Source organism: Littorina saxatilis, linkage group LG12 (assembly GCF_037325665.1).
Source record: "Littorina saxatilis isolate snail1 linkage group LG12, US_GU_Lsax_2.0, whole genome shotgun sequence".
In the NCBI taxonomy this organism is placed as follows: Eukaryota; Metazoa; Mollusca; class Gastropoda; order Littorinimorpha; family Littorinidae; genus Littorina; species Littorina saxatilis.
The window spans coordinates 16586991-16602662 of record NC_090256.1 but is presented as its reverse complement, the minus strand read 5'-3'; the positions used below and the strand labels follow the sequence as shown (position 1 = coordinate 16602662).

General features: G+C 42.1%; 1 protein-coding gene across 1 annotated transcript in view; it reads left to right on the top strand.

Annotated features, from left to right (window-relative positions):
• The window catches only part of LOC138981372 (disintegrin and metalloproteinase domain-containing protein 12-like), a 29813-nt gene extending 14439 nt beyond the window's left edge, over positions 1 to 15374 (top strand). The window contains exons 16-20 of the mRNA XM_070354264.1: positions 374 to 578; positions 1208 to 1282; positions 1876 to 1987; positions 10308 to 10443; positions 11013 to 15374. Of these exons, the coding sequence (XP_070210365.1) occupies positions 374 to 578; positions 1208 to 1282; positions 1876 to 1987; positions 10308 to 10443; positions 11013 to 13236 (2752 nt within the window). The 3' untranslated portion in view covers positions 13237 to 15374. The remainder of the gene's footprint in view (positions 1 to 373; positions 579 to 1207; positions 1283 to 1875; positions 1988 to 10307; positions 10444 to 11012) is intronic.
• The last annotated feature ends 298 nt before the right edge of the window (positions 15375 to 15672 follow it).

Genomic DNA, 15672 nt, shown 5'->3' with positions numbered 1-15672 from the left:
CTAGTGACTTATCCCCCTTCGTGTGTACACGCAACCACAAGACCAAGTGCGCACGGAAAAGATCCTGTAATCCATGTCAGAGTTCGGTGGGTTATGGAAACACGAAAATACCCAGCATGCTTCCTCCGAAAGCGGCGTGTGGCTGCCTAAATGGCGGGGTAAAAACGGTCATACACGTAAAATTCCACTCGTGTAAAAACACGAGTGTACATGGGAGTTTCAGCCCACGAACGCAGAAGAAGAAGAAAATATGTGCGTAATTGTTACTTGTGTATGTGTGTGGTTGCTTTTTTTGTAGGCAGAAATATACCTTGACATATAAATAGAACAGGACACAGATTGAAAAAATCCATCCTGTATTTCTCATGACCAGAAACGTGATGTGCGGCTTGCTGCACTGTGTGCACCTCAACGAGAAGCTGATGTTCTGGCGCGACAACCTGGCGCTGGACATGCGGGCCAACTTCCTGACGCGCGGCAACACGCAGTACGTCTGTCGCTCCACCATGCTGGATGTGGGACTTGACATGCCCGACCCCGGCCTGGTGCCCGACGGTGCCAAGTGTGAGGAGGACAAGGTCAGGCCTTCATCTTTAAAGGATAGGATAAGATTTCATATAGGCCTGTAAGGTTACTCTCATGGAATTTCAGGCTGCTTTCTTACTGGGGAAAGCAAGCTGCCATACAGTACGGAGCCTCCCATTTTTGCCCTTTTTCCTGCATGTGTATATTCATGTTTCCCATCCCTGAGACGTTCGCTGTGAACTCGGTGCTTTATCATGCGCATGCGTGCACATGGATGTGTTAGGACTACTAGAAGAGTCTGCACAAACTTAACCATATTGTTCAATGGTAATAATGTTTTTTCGGCCCATTTTCAGACTTTTTTCTATTTTGGAATGTCCGTGCCTGAATAACTCTTGTCAGGATTTTTAAGGTGTGTGGCAGAGTGAGAGCCTCTTTTACTGAGCCAAGCTTTATTTTACTGGTTGCAGTCAGAATGTTTGGTTATGTATTAGATTTATCCCCAGTTCTTCAATTTAAAAAAACTCCGTTTTAAGACATATTTTTCTGTTGTTTGATAGCACCGACATCTGATGATGGCTTTATCGTCTGGTCAAGGTGATGATTATAACGTAGAATGTTTATGACACTTTTGAATATTAAAGCTGCTGTCTATAAACTTTGTTTTTCTGTCCTTATGTAGATCTGTATCAAGCAGACGTGTACACCGCTGATGAAGCTGAAGATAGCCAAGTGCCCTGATTGTCATGGCAACGGAGTGAGTGCTTTCCGCTGTTTGTAGTTTGTTGTAAAAGGCTGTGAACTTTGACCTGTAGATGGGCTTTTGTTGTTGGTGTATTATTCATGCCATGTGAGGAGATACTTTTTCCTCTCTCTTCACAGGATGTGTAACATCACTCTGGCAGAATTTATGAAGTGGACTGTATTAATATTAATCACTTTAGCAATTTTTGGTCAGTCTGTGTGTACTGTAGCTATGTTGATTTGTTCATCTGCATATAATGGATGTATTGGTTAGGCATAATGTATTTATTCGTTAGACATTATGTCTTTTGAGACGCGCGTCTTGGGAGCATTTTTAAGAGCAGAGAAAGCTTAGCTTTCCTGTATGCTACAGAGACTGCCATTGGAGGACCTTCAGTCTCACAAGGCAATGCGGCATATCCACGCTGATGTGGGGCGCATCAAGCATCGTCTCATGACACTACGCTATGCCAATGAATGATTGTGTCTTTTATTATTTTCATTAAAAGGTGCGACTTTTAGTGTGTAGTGTAAGACCTATTCTCTCATGATGCTGACCACCATTGGGACCTGCTGTGTTGTTCACTTGTTCTTTGTCTTCAACAGATTTGCAACAGTGAAGGCCACTGCCACTGCCACGTGGGTTACGCACCACCGCTGTGTGATCGCCCTGGTTATGGAGGCAGTATCGACAGTGGCCCTGCCAGCAATGAATACGGTGAGTTGTCTTCCGCTCTGTTTGTGGTTTGAACAAACAGCTAGGCATCCTCCAGTTTGGGTCTGTTTAGTACGTTAGCGCTTATTCCCCTACAGTGCTTGATACCACCCACTTGGGCTCCCAAATGCAGATGCCTGAAGCATGCGCTGTACACAATGTGTACACATATCCATTTATCCCCCGCGGGTTAGGGGGAAGAATTTACCCGATGCTCCCCAGCATGTCGTAAGAGGCGACTAACGGATTCTGTTTCTCCTTTTACCCTTGTTAAGTGTTTCTTGTATAGAATATAGTCAAGTTTTGTAAAGATTTTAGTCAAGCCGTATGTAAGAAATGTTAAGTCCTTTGTACTGGAAACTTGCATTCTCCCAGTAAGGTAATATATTGTAGGCACGTTTCATGATATTGAGGATTGCAGTTTCCCCCTCACACACAATATTCCAAAATAATAAATAGTCAAAAAGGGGCCAAAAAACAGTTTGCACCAAGAGTTCAACTTTTTATCTATCCAAAACAGTAAAAACATTTATATGAACATTCGTATTTCCAAGATGATTGGTGTTCCAAGACGCTATATCCTAAAAACCCCAAAACATGCTTTTACAAATTCAGTGCATAATAACTGCCCAAAGGTGCTGTTTAAAGCAACCATTGATAATAATTTTTAACATACTCCTTGAACACATTGAGAAAAATGGTTAACTTGCAAATAAAGGGACAGCATTGATCAGAACAATGGTAAGATAAAGGACGCTACTTATATTTTGTACATTTTTTATCTTTATCGTTTCCTGTAGACCTCAGAAGTTCTAGCCAGCTTAAGAAATCATTCTAAAATCGAAAAACAAACATCTATACATTTTTTACGCAAAGTAGATTGATATTTGACACAGTCACACAGACATACGTGGGCTATGGGGCAACCCTACCCCCTAAATTTGAAAACGGGGTCAATTTCTTAACTGCATGCATTCAGCAAAACAATCCCTAAAAAAGTTTTTTTTTCACAAATGAACTTATGACTTTAGAAAAGCATTCAAAAATGCATATATACAACGCTTTTTCTTTGGTCCCAATTCAAGGGGGTGTGCTATTCTCAGGTAACACTGTGAACGCTTAAATGAGACTTGGTCACATGTCAAAAAAAGAAATCCCCCCTGTTGGTCATGGTTGGTTGGTGGGATTTTTTTTATCTGAACCATTGGCAAGCATGAAATGTCATCAACATTAGGAAAGACATAGTATCTCCCATTGTCTTTTGCGCGCAAACACTTCACACAGATCTCCTCTCGATCTGGCCCATCGGGGAAATGGGTTGACTTGGGGATGATCACCGCCCTGTATCTCTCCACCTTTCCATCCATGCTGACAAAGTCAGCGGTCACAAAGTCCCCAACTTGAATGTCTCACTGTGGGACAAAGAACCTGGTTTTCACGACTGGCACCACATGGTTGGCTGACCACGCGGCATCCAGTGGCGTGTTGTGGGTAGACGTCAATTGGACATAAATTGGGAAGGACGTCGCTGGATCATCTGGTTTGCATACTTTATTCATGTACAACATTTAGTCAAGCTGTCGAACTAACAGAATGAAACTGAACTCACTGCATTTTTACAGCAAGAGCGTATACTCGTAGCATCGTCAGTTCACCGCTCGATGCAAAGGCAGTGAAATTGACAAGAAGAGCGGGTAGTCAGTCGGCTAAGGACCGTTTTGGTTACTTTTTGGCGTCACGTTAGCAAACACATTTTTCTGATAGATTTTAACACCACAACACTAAATCTAAAGTTTTGGGGCAATATTCCAAACCACCGGTGAGAAAAACGTTGGTTTGTGTGTATGTTTTCCTTCTTTGGCGTTACTATTCTTGTTTTGAGGGTTGGGTTCATAAAACGGACATAAAACTTAAAGCGCTTGACAGAAATTCTATAACTGTAAATCATTCGAAAGGGACGGCATTCATGTACACGTTTGTGCCACTTAAAATGACGTCATTATCTGTTTATTTTTGTGAAATTGACAAGAAGAGCGGGGTAGTAGTTGTGCTGAGAAGGATAGCACGCTTTTCTGTACCTCTCTTCGTTTTAACTTTCTGAGCGTGTTTTTAATCCAAACATATCATATCTATATGTTTTTGGAATCAAGAACGAACAAGGAATAAGATGAAAGTGTTTTTAAATTGATTACGAAAATTTAATTTTGATAATAATTTTTTATATTTTTAATTTTCAGAGCTTGTTTTTAATCCAAATATAACATATTTATATGTTTTTGGAATCAGAAAATGATGGAGAATACGATGAACGTAAATTTGGATCGTTTTATAAAAAAATTATTTTTTTACAATTTTCAGATTTTTAATGACCAAAGTCATCAATTAATTTTTAAGCCACCAAGCTGAAATGCAATACCGAAGTCTGGGCTTTGTCGAAGATTACTTGACCAAAATTTCAACCAATTTAATTGAAAAATAAGAGCGTAACAGTGCCGCCTTAACTTTCACGAAAAGCCGGATATGACGTCATCAAATACATTTATCCAAAAAATGAAAAAAACGTCTGGGGATATCATTTCCAGAAACTCTCATGTCAAATTTCATAAAGATCGGTCCAGTAGTTTAGTCTGAATCGCTCTACACACACACACACAGACACACACACACACACACACGCACATACACCACGACCCTCGTCTCGATTCCCCCCTCTACGTTAAAACATTTAGTCAAAACTCGACTAAATGTAAAAAGGAGGAATAATTGCAATCACACACACACACACACACACACACACACACACACACACACACACACACACACACACACACACACACACACACTTACACACACACACACACATGCCTACACACACGCACGCACGCATACACACACACGCGCGCGCGCGCATGCACGCACGCACGCACGCGCACATACACACACACACACACACACACACACACACAAAGACACATACACAAACATACCGACAAAATGATAGACATACACACAGTGAGACAAACCGACACAGAAACACCCACACATGCACGCACGCACTTATGTACGCGAACAAAGACGTTGAGATGCTTATAGAGAAACACTTACGCAACCAAAAAAACACGCACACAAACACACAGACAGACAAACTTCATTCTTGGTAGAGAAATGCATTTCTTTCTGTATTGCTTTCTCTTTAAGTGCACCTACCTCGCAGAGAGAGAGAGAGAGAGAGAGAGAGAGAGAGAGAGAGAGAGAGAGAGAGAGAGAGAGAGAGAGAGAGAGAGACACACACACACACAGACAGACAGACAGAGACACAGAGAGAAAGAGAGAGATAGACAGACTGATAGACAGACAGAGGGAGAGACAAACATACGAACACACAGACAGACATAGACAAACACACAAACAAAGACACACAGACAGACTTTACTATTGTATGTGCAAGTAATTTTGTTAAACCACACGTTACGTTCACTACTGAACGTGTAACCATGTAAAACGTTACTATCTCTTTATATGTGTTTACTTGCATTGTAATCCTGGGGGGGGGGGGGGGGGGTATAAATGTATGTAACGCGCAATACATGCCTTTTAACTTACTAGAATTGGAATTGTCATTTAAAGACTAGCATAAGAGTGTGACACGTGGTTCATTCGTTATTACCTTATCACAAAAAGAAAGAGATAACGGCACTGACGCTACCAGAAATAGAATTTATCAGTGAAATTCTACCATCAATTTAGTAATCGATGCGATGTAAAATTATCCTAAAACTGTGGTATGATCACGACATCGTTTAGCATTTAGGATCAAATGGTGCCAATGTGTCCACAATGCACTAATCACAGACAACAGTTATACGCTTTACGTACATGTAACTCTCCAACTGACATTGTCTGCCACTTGAAACAAATGATTTTCGAAGGAAAATTAACTCCTATATATAAATATTATGTATGATTTTTAGTAATTACTTGCACATTTTGAAAATAAAGCTTTTTCTACGATAAGGTGTTTACCCCCTAAATGTACAAGTCATCCGGTAGAAAAACCGGAAGTATCGTGTACTAAGCATATGTATATGTTTAAAAAGTTAATTGTGTTAACGTAGAACATCTTGCCTATGTATATGTTTAGGTTTTGAATACTTTAGGGGAAAAGCATAGCCATTATTCAGTCATCTTTAACTAACACCCCTAATCTCAGGGCCCATTTTGTTAGTGGGGGTAGGGTTTCAATCAGTCAAAAATCACTTTCATTCAATATTGTCTGCCATTTCAAATACATACACGTAATTGCACAATTTCTTGAATTTTAAGATGCTTTAACTGACTATACCAAGAAAACCTGCACTTTTTGTAGAATTAGTTTTTTGTCCATGATTTATGTTTAAAAATGTCAATTCTTACGACAAAAAATGCTAACAGTTGCCTCACCAGACGACACGTACCTACGACGTGAATCGTGTCTGCCAATTAAAATGCATATATTTTGAAATAAGGGGAATCATAACATATTTCACTGTAAAGTGTCTCACTCTAATATCTTCTGGGTTCATGGTGTATTTGGTTAAGTGAATTGCAGATAAGGTTTTTTGAAAATGACAGCTATACATATATTTTATTAAAACTGAAACTGGTGGAGTGAAAAACAGACCTGTTTTGAAGAAGTCGTACTAAAATCATTTATGGCCTTGAACTTCACAGTTTGCGTGTTATCTTTTAAAGAAAACCCGTTTTCATCACTAACAATGACCTAATTTACACATACATATCGGTCGGTCATAGTCGCGTTTTTTTAGAGAGGTAGTGTACAAAATGTCGTTTTGTACGTTTAAATTACATGTCCATTATTTTAGTCATATATCAATCAATAAGTAAATGCGCATACTTTTATTAAACGTTACTTTCACTTTAAGATCGCTTCTAACATTTCGTATAATTTCTGACAAATGCACGCTATGTAATAAATTGATAATATTATGGACGCCATGTGGTAAAACCGGAAGTTGAATTATTTTGCGATAGCAAAATCCTTTTACAATGATCACTTTCCTTTTATATTGAGCTGATCTTTAACGTTATGGGTAAAAATCTAACAGATTGAACCAAATTATCCTTTTTCAAGCCTGTGTATGTGTAAACTCTTTTTTGCTTCGACCCGGTTCGGTTTTCGGAGTTGATTCAGAATCATCCATTATTTATCTTATATGACTGTTGTTTTCCTCAGTAAATTAACAATTGTTGATGTAAAATAATTCTAGCTGTGAGAATAAACAATTTTCAAGATGTTTTTGATTGCGGTTTCAACCAGGCGTTCAGTTAGCTATACATATCGATTGAGAAAATGGCATTTCCTGTTTTGTCGTCCGCATGTTATACAGATGTTGTTAAAAATAAAACTGTGTATACGAATTAGGCATTTTACTTGCTGCCTGATGGCAACAATCTTTAGCTTTCGTTTAAGGTATAATTTGCTTATATCCGTATGCAGTCAAGCGGTACATGACGTTTTTTTTGTAACCTACCCCCTGCGTCATGGCTGCATTTTGCAGAATATGGGTCATGTTACAAAAACGCTTCTCATTCTTAGGTGGTTGGGTTTAGCCATTTGTCGTTTACCGAACTGTGGCTGCAAATAAAACGAACTTTCCAAAAAACATAATATCTAATGTGACCACCAAAAGTAACCCTCCCACTATAGCCAGCCAGGTGACTAGGGGTAGTAGTTGCGCTGAGAAGGATAGCACGCTTTTCTTTATCTCTATTCTTTTTAACTTTCTGAGCGTGTTTTTAATCCAAACATATCACATCTATATGTTTTTGGAATCAAGACCCCACAAGGAATAAGATGAAATTGTTTTTAAATCGATTTCGGAATTTTTTTTTAATAATAATTTTTATATTTTTAATTTTCAGAGCTTGTTTTTAATCCGAATGTAACATATTTATATGTTTTTGGAATCAGAAAATGATGAAGAATAAGATGAACGTAAATTTGTATCGTTTTAAAAACAAATTATTTTTTTTTACAATTTTCAGGTTTTCAATGACCAAAGTTATTAATTAATTTTTAAGCCACCACATTGAAATGCAATACTGAAGTCCGGCCTTCTTCAGAGATTGCTTGGCCAAAATTTCAATCAATTTAATTGAAAAATGAGGGTGTGACAGTGCCGCCTCAACTTTTACAAAAATATGACGGATATGACGTCATCAAAGGTATTTATCGAACAAAAATAAAAAATATCCGGGGATATCATTCCCAGGAACTCTCATGTCAAATTTCATAAAGATCGGTCCAGTAGTTTGGTCTGAATCGCTTTACACACACACACACACGCACAGACAGACACACACACACACATACACCACGACCCTCGTCTCGATTCCCCCTCTACGTTAAAACATTTAGTCAAAACTTGACTAAATGTAAAAATAATAATAAAAATTTAAAAAATGGGATAGCGGCGAAACGAGATTGCCCCAAAATGGGATGCGGTAGTAATCATTGAAGGCAACGTTCGATATTTCCGTCTGTCAGCGTCGCCAACGTTCGACAGATTGTACTACTGTTACTCACAAACTTTCAATTTACACAATGAAATGCCAATAACATGCAAACACAACAATGGGAGACGAAGGGAAAACCTACTAGCGATTGAAATTATGCAAACGAACTCACAAATCCCTCACTTTCCGAATGCAAACGCTGCAAATCCGTATGCGTGCGTCGCTGTGTCGAACGTTGGGTTGACGAACGTTGCTGACAGACGCAACGAAACTTGATCAAAAGGCACTAAAAACGATTAAATGTTTTACTCACTGGGTATCGCATTCCTATTTTTCTTCCTGCAGACGATCTGAAGCGGTTGAAACGTCGTTTCCGATGAAAGGCTCGGTTATTTCCGTTAAAAACAAAGTTTGCCGAACGTGTGATTCAGTCTACAGACACCGGTCGGATCACAACAAAAATGTTCATTCTTTGCGATTTTGTGATACTGTTGATGATACACCTGCTTTCCAGTGAAGAACATCAATAAATTGATGTTCACAAGCAAGAATAACAGACAAAAGCACGCGATGTGTAAAATCAGGCTTTGCTTTGCAAACAAAGCACGTGTTTTTTTTACTGACAGACACTTTCGGTGGCGATTGAAACATTTTCCAGAAACGGTTTTATGCTCCCATTTGATATTTTTTCCCTATTTTATCTAGTCAGAGACTAACCTTGTGTATTAATTGAATTAATAACCCCATTATCATAAGTTTTGTGTGTTATTTTCGTGTCTGTTGAATCACACTTTGAGATGGGGTCATGTGACAGAAGGAAATGGTGTCTGTCAGGATTCACACGTTCGCTTCGAAAAACTCGCTCAAATAATTGCTCAAACACAAACATTTTAGCTTTTATTTATTTTTTTGTATTGCAAATACCATACTTACTCATGCCAAGCAGAAAAAATGATGAAAATCAACACAGTAAGCAAGTAATTTGAAGGCAAAGTTTACACACATCAAATAGTCTGATTACCGTGAAACCTGCCTGTACTACGTTGCAAGCCCCTGGAGCAATTTTTTTATTAGTGCTTTTGTGAACAAGAAACAATTGACAAGTGGCTCTATCCCATCTCCCCCCTTTCCCCGTCGCGATATAACCTTCGTGGTTGAAAACGACGTTAAACACCAAATAAAGAAGAAGAACATATCCATTTCCATTTCTACTGGCTTCCTGCCATGCTTGAGCATTTATAATTTCAAAACCCTTGTAGTTGTTACTTTGCTACAATTTTTTCATGTTTGAAATAGAAAGAAAGAATTAAAAAAACAAAATGGTAGATAATTGGAACATTTATTATTGACAAAACAAAACGTTACATTTACTGTACGTCGACCCACATGTCTTTGAAGTACACAGACAGACAGACAGACAGACAGACAGACAGACAGACAGACAGACAGACAGACAGACAGACAAACACGTATGAAAAAGATAAATAACTTATCTCAAGATCATGTGGCTTTGCTTGCAAAATGCACATGGGTGGTCTCTCTGACGTATGTAGGATAAGAGATGTTAACACATGGGTGGTCTCTCTCACGTATGTAGAATAAGAGATGTTAACACATGGGTGGTTTCTCTCACGTATGTAGGATAAGAGATGTTAACACATGAGTTGTCTCTCTCATGTATGTAGGATAAGAGATGTTAACACATGGGTGGTCTCTCTCACGTATGTAGGATAAGAGATGTTAACACATGGGTTGTCTCTTTCACGTATGTAGGATACATTATGCTGATTACTGTTATGTTTTGCAGCCAAGAAGGACCTGTTGATTGGGTTGTTGGTGCTGTTCCTGGTGGTCTTGCCGCTGGTGACCTTGGCATTCCTGGCCTATATCAACCGCCAGCGGCTGCTGTCCTGGTGGAAACTGGGGCCACACATCAAGTTCGGGTCAGTCTCACATCATCTTGCCGTATTTTCTTTTTCATTTTCATTACTTTATTATTTCATCGCTGGGAAATTCGGGTCACTTCCTCCCAGTGGAAAGCTAGCAGTAACAGAGTGGCGCTACCCAGGTGTGTGCGTGTTTAGGCGTATTCAGCTACCTGCTCTGATGGCTGAATGGCTAAAAAATTTTACGTGCCACAGTGGTGACACGGGGGTGGATCAAGGATACTGTCTCTGAGTCTGCACAAAAAGTTGACCCGTGTCCGCTCCGGCCTGGATTTGAACCCAGGACTGATCACAGGATCACAAGCCTAGTGCTCTATCAACTGAGCCTACACGCCCCCAAATTCAATTCAACACCCATTCAATGTTCGTAGTATGTTACAGTCACTCTAAGGATTGCAGTTGTAATACGACTAATAGAGAGTTTTTACATTTTCTTAATCATGAGGATAAATATTTATAGATCTTATCATGCTATCTGCTGCATCTTGTTTGCTGTTTCAAAGATGAAACTTTGAAGTCATGCTTAATGACCCTGAACATTTTACATCTCATTGTTTGGTGTGCAGAGTCCTGAAGAAGTCCCAGTCCACACCTCAGCCCCCTAAGCCGCGGCCCAGCGCCGGCTTTGCAGAGAAACGCTGGTCAGCCGCCCCCAGCAAACCCAACACCTCCCTGGAAATATCGGGCCCGCTGATAGAAGACGCTCCTTCCTACGATGATCATACGCGTACTTCTGCCTTCTCCGCACAACCCCCTGCTCCTCCCTCCAGACCCATTTTCAAGCCATCGGCCAACAAGCCTGCAGTCGTCCCCCCCAAGTTCAATCCTCCTGCCGCGCGGCCAGCCCCCTCTGTTCCCCCTCCTGCTGCTGTTCCGGCCGTCACTGTTGTTGGAAGGGAACGCAAAAAGTTCTTTGAATCTGGTAACGGTGCTTCCGTGGATAAACCTTTGTTGAACTCAGCTGGAAACACAAACATGCTAGCCAAACTTTTGCCTGTCAATGTGGCTGCCGAGAATACTTTGAAACGACAGCAAAAAGAGAGAGAGGCTGCAGAGTCATTGAGAAGGCAACAAAAAGAGAGAGAAGCAGCTGAGTTAACTTTAAAGCGACAACAAATAGAGAGGGAGGCGGCTGAATTAACCTTGAAACGGCAACAGAAAGAGCGGGAAGCAGCTGCTGGATCAACCTTGAAACGGCAACAAAAAGAGAGGGAGGCTGGTGAGTCAACTTTAAAACGGCAACAGAGAGAGGCTGGGGAATCCACGTTGAAACGGCAACAGAGAGAAGGGAATAAAAGTTTTGACCGACCCACCCAAAGCCCGCCCTTATCCCCGACCAAGGCTGGCAGGAAGGTCACCCACTCCCAGTCGTTCCGCGAGCCAGGGGTCAAGGACCAGCTGGGAGTGGGGGAGAAGATCGTCAAGCGGGAGTCGTTCAGGGGATCGGAGATCTCCAGCCCGATCCTGGTGAGTACGACAAACCGCGATTCCCAGGTGTTCGCCGACTTTGAGCTGGACGAGTCTGGCGTTGTTGCCCGCCCGATCATCAAGCAGCACTCCATTCATGGCTCAAACCCTGCTGCCGATGTGGCTCCGGATGGATGCAGGAGCACGGTGAGACGGAGCCAGTCGGATCGCCCGCTGTCACCCAAGCGATGGGGGCCGTCAGCCACTGACAGCTTGAAGAAGTCGACACCACAGCCCCCGGGCTTCACTCCACGGCCCCTCCCCCCCGAGCCGGTGCCAGAGACGGAGCCGCTGTACATCAACGAGGGTCTGAGCGACCTGGAGGACCTCAAGGCTCAGATCAGCACCGCCTTTGACAACATCAACATCAATCTGCCCGACGCAGCCAACAAACCCACTGCAACCACAGCTTCCAAGCCAGGCACGTCGGCATCAACCAGTCTCCTCAACCGAGCTAACCGCAATCCCACGGCTCCATCCACCAGTGCCAGCGGTGGAGTTGGTCACAAGGGCACGCCGGCAACTAGCAGCGGGGGTCCAGCTAGGCCGTCGCCAGGGCCACTCTCAGCGACCAACAAACCCGCTCAGAGCAACAGCTTCATTAGCAAGGCCACGCCCTTAGAGAGGGTGCTCAACAACCCCATCAAGACACCGTTCGGTGGTGTCAGCACCACCTCAGCACCCACCACCGCCAGCAGTAAAGCCAGTGCCACCCCCAGCGCCACCCCCAGCGCGGGGAGTAAACCAGAGGGGGGCGGCCCCACAGTCAGGGGTCCCTTCGGTGTCACCCTCAACAAGACCTCAGACAGCAAGCCCTCCCTGCCTGCAGGGAACAAAGGTTCCACACCAGCCAGCACTATTAACAAAGGATCAACCTCCAGCACAATTAACAAAGGCCCCACCCCTTCCAGCCTTACCAAGAAAGGCTCCATGTCGAGCAGTTCAGTCAGCAAGGGACCAACAAGCAGCGCTGCCAACAAGGGATCAACATCGGCACCAGGCGCAGCCAGCCGCGCCGCCCAGAACAGTGCCGCCAACAAACCAGCTTCTGCCGCAGCTAACAAGTTGCCCGCTGCTAACGTCACAAATAAACCGGCAGCAGCCAGTGCAAACAGCAGAGGGCCGGCCCCAGGGGGGACTGGGAGAGGTGCTGGGTCAGCCGCCAGCAGTGGGGGGAAAGGTTCCACAGCTGGCAACCTCACGTCAACTACAGCAGGGCGCGGTAGTGGCGCCGGCGTTCAGAGGAGTGCGTCAGGCGCAAGCCGGCCGTCTGTGGCGCCCAAACCAGGCACAGCCAAGTCCGTCAGAAGTTACAATTTCTAGAGCGTATGTGATCCATTTGAATGGGAACAAATTCTAGAGTGTACGTGATCTGTTTGAATCAGAATCATTTCTAGAGCGTACTTGATGTGTTTGAATCAGAACAATTTCTGGAGCGTACATTACTGAACTTTGACGCTGACTTTTTGTAAATGATGACACTTAGTCACTGGCTCTGCTGGGAACAAGAGACTGTGTAAATGATACATAGTGTGCAGTTTTCACAGAGGAGTGAGGAGAATAACAACACAGGCTAGAGACCGAATGGTAATCATCTGTATGAAGTGCTTCATTGACATTGGCTGGAATCCTTATACAGTGTGGTATGACATTATCTGTGCTAGTCAGGCAATTGTGCTTTCATCGTTCTGTGAGCTACTGTGCTTTGGTTTTCATGGATCATTTGTGAGAGCTAACTTTACCTCAGTAGACTTTTTGAAAGGTTTATTTTGATAGCAAAGCTTTTTTTTTTGCTTGTAGACTGCATGAAATGTCAGGTTCTGTCTTGTTGTGCTTGTCTGTGTGTGTGGTTTGTATTCAAAGACTACATGGGAAACCTGACCAGTTCTTTTGGCAATGTCACATTGAGTTATACAGTTCCTCTATAAATCAAACAATTCATTCGTCCATGGACTTCATGAAGAGAGTTACATCATCTTTTAGATCCACTTTTCAGGATTGTCTCGTAAGTTAATCCAAAGTCAGGTGTGTTTTTTTCTTCTGCAAACCCTGTTTTTTAGGTTTGTCAGATCTGTAATCTTATTCGTTGAAATCCGTAGGTCAACCATTATGTGACTTTTCAGAGATTTACTTCGTGTTAGAAATGTATCAAGGCATCCTGACTTCATTTTAGACAATCTTTGATGCCTGCTGCTTGTAGCACTACCATTTGCCAGAGTGTGTGGGAAGCTGTGTGTGTTGTGGCTTTTTTGGTGCAACTGGTCTGTGTACATTATGAGTGTCTTGGGTTTGTAGCCCAGGTGGTGGAATACTTCTGTACATTTTGGTTATATTTTCATGTACATGCTTGCTGTTACATATTCATACTGTACTAATGTTATTATTCCAGCATGTGTGTTTGTTTCTTTGAAGTGTACTTTTGAAATAGCATCCATTCCCAGTTTATTATCGTTTTTGTACTTTCTTCATAATAACTCTCTTATTGCTGTACGTCGCACACTTATTATGATTGAAATCTCACTCATACACAGAAAGCTGTCATGCTGAATCTCCTCTTGTATAATTATCTTTCACTGACCTCTTTTATAATTATCTGTCAGTGACAGGAATCTGTTCTGCATGTGTTCTTGTGTATCTCCTAGCCACCAATGCTTCAGTTCAGTTTTGTTCAAGAAAACTTGATAATCTCAGGCATGAGATGTTGGGCTAGAGTCCGTCTTGAGGCGATCCAGTATTTCACTGCGAAATCTCAGAAGATCTATCTAAAGATACTTTCTTCCTTGTGTAGCAGCGTCTGAGTCGTCAGGTACATTTACATAGTGCTAAATGTATTCCAATGCTCTACCGTTTCAGGTTTCAGTATTGTTACTGTTTTACATTTGTTAGTGCTTCTGAGTTCATTTCCAAGATGTCTCTTGGCTTTTCTTTCTTCAGTATTACTTTTGTAGTGTAATGTATTTCTTTGAACAAGGATTTTTTCAGCATGATAACATTCAGTTCGAACTGGTTTTAATTCTGTGCTAGTGTGTATACTTTGCAGCCTGTCTGATGAACATCTTTCATTAGTAATAAGGAATTTGAAAGGATCGCAGTTACTCCTGATTTGCAGAAGGTTTACTGAGAAAGAGCCGTTGAATCCATGTTAAATTGTCATATGTTGAATAGATTGTGACATGTTACAGATCAGATACCTTGTTAAGGCCATTCCCACATGATATGGTACTTTTTACGATGCTGGTCTCATTCGGGGGGGCCCTCTTTTCTTTTGCTCTTTTTCAACTTGAACTGAATGCTGGTTGTCAGTTAAGCGGGGCGGGGATATAGCTCAGTTGGTAGCGCGCTGGATTTGTATTCAGTTGGCCGCTGTCAGCGTGAGTTCGATCCCAGGTTCGGCGGAAATTTATTTCAGAGTCAACTTTGTGTGCAAACTCTCTTCGGTGTCCGAACTCCCCCCCCGTGTACACTACATTGGGTGTGCACGTTAAAGATCCCACGATTGACAAAAGGGTCTTTCCTGGCAAAATTGCTTTGGCACAGTTAATAATTGTCTACCTATACCCGTGTGACTTGGAATAATAGGCCGTGAAAGGTAAATATGCGCCGAAATGGCTGCAATTACTGGCCGTATAAAATTTCATCTCACACGGCATCACTGCTGAGCGCCTAGAACTGTACCCACGGAATATGCGCGATATAAGCCTCATTGATTGATTGATTGATTGATTAACAACGCACTAGGCAACCTACGTAAGAAATTTT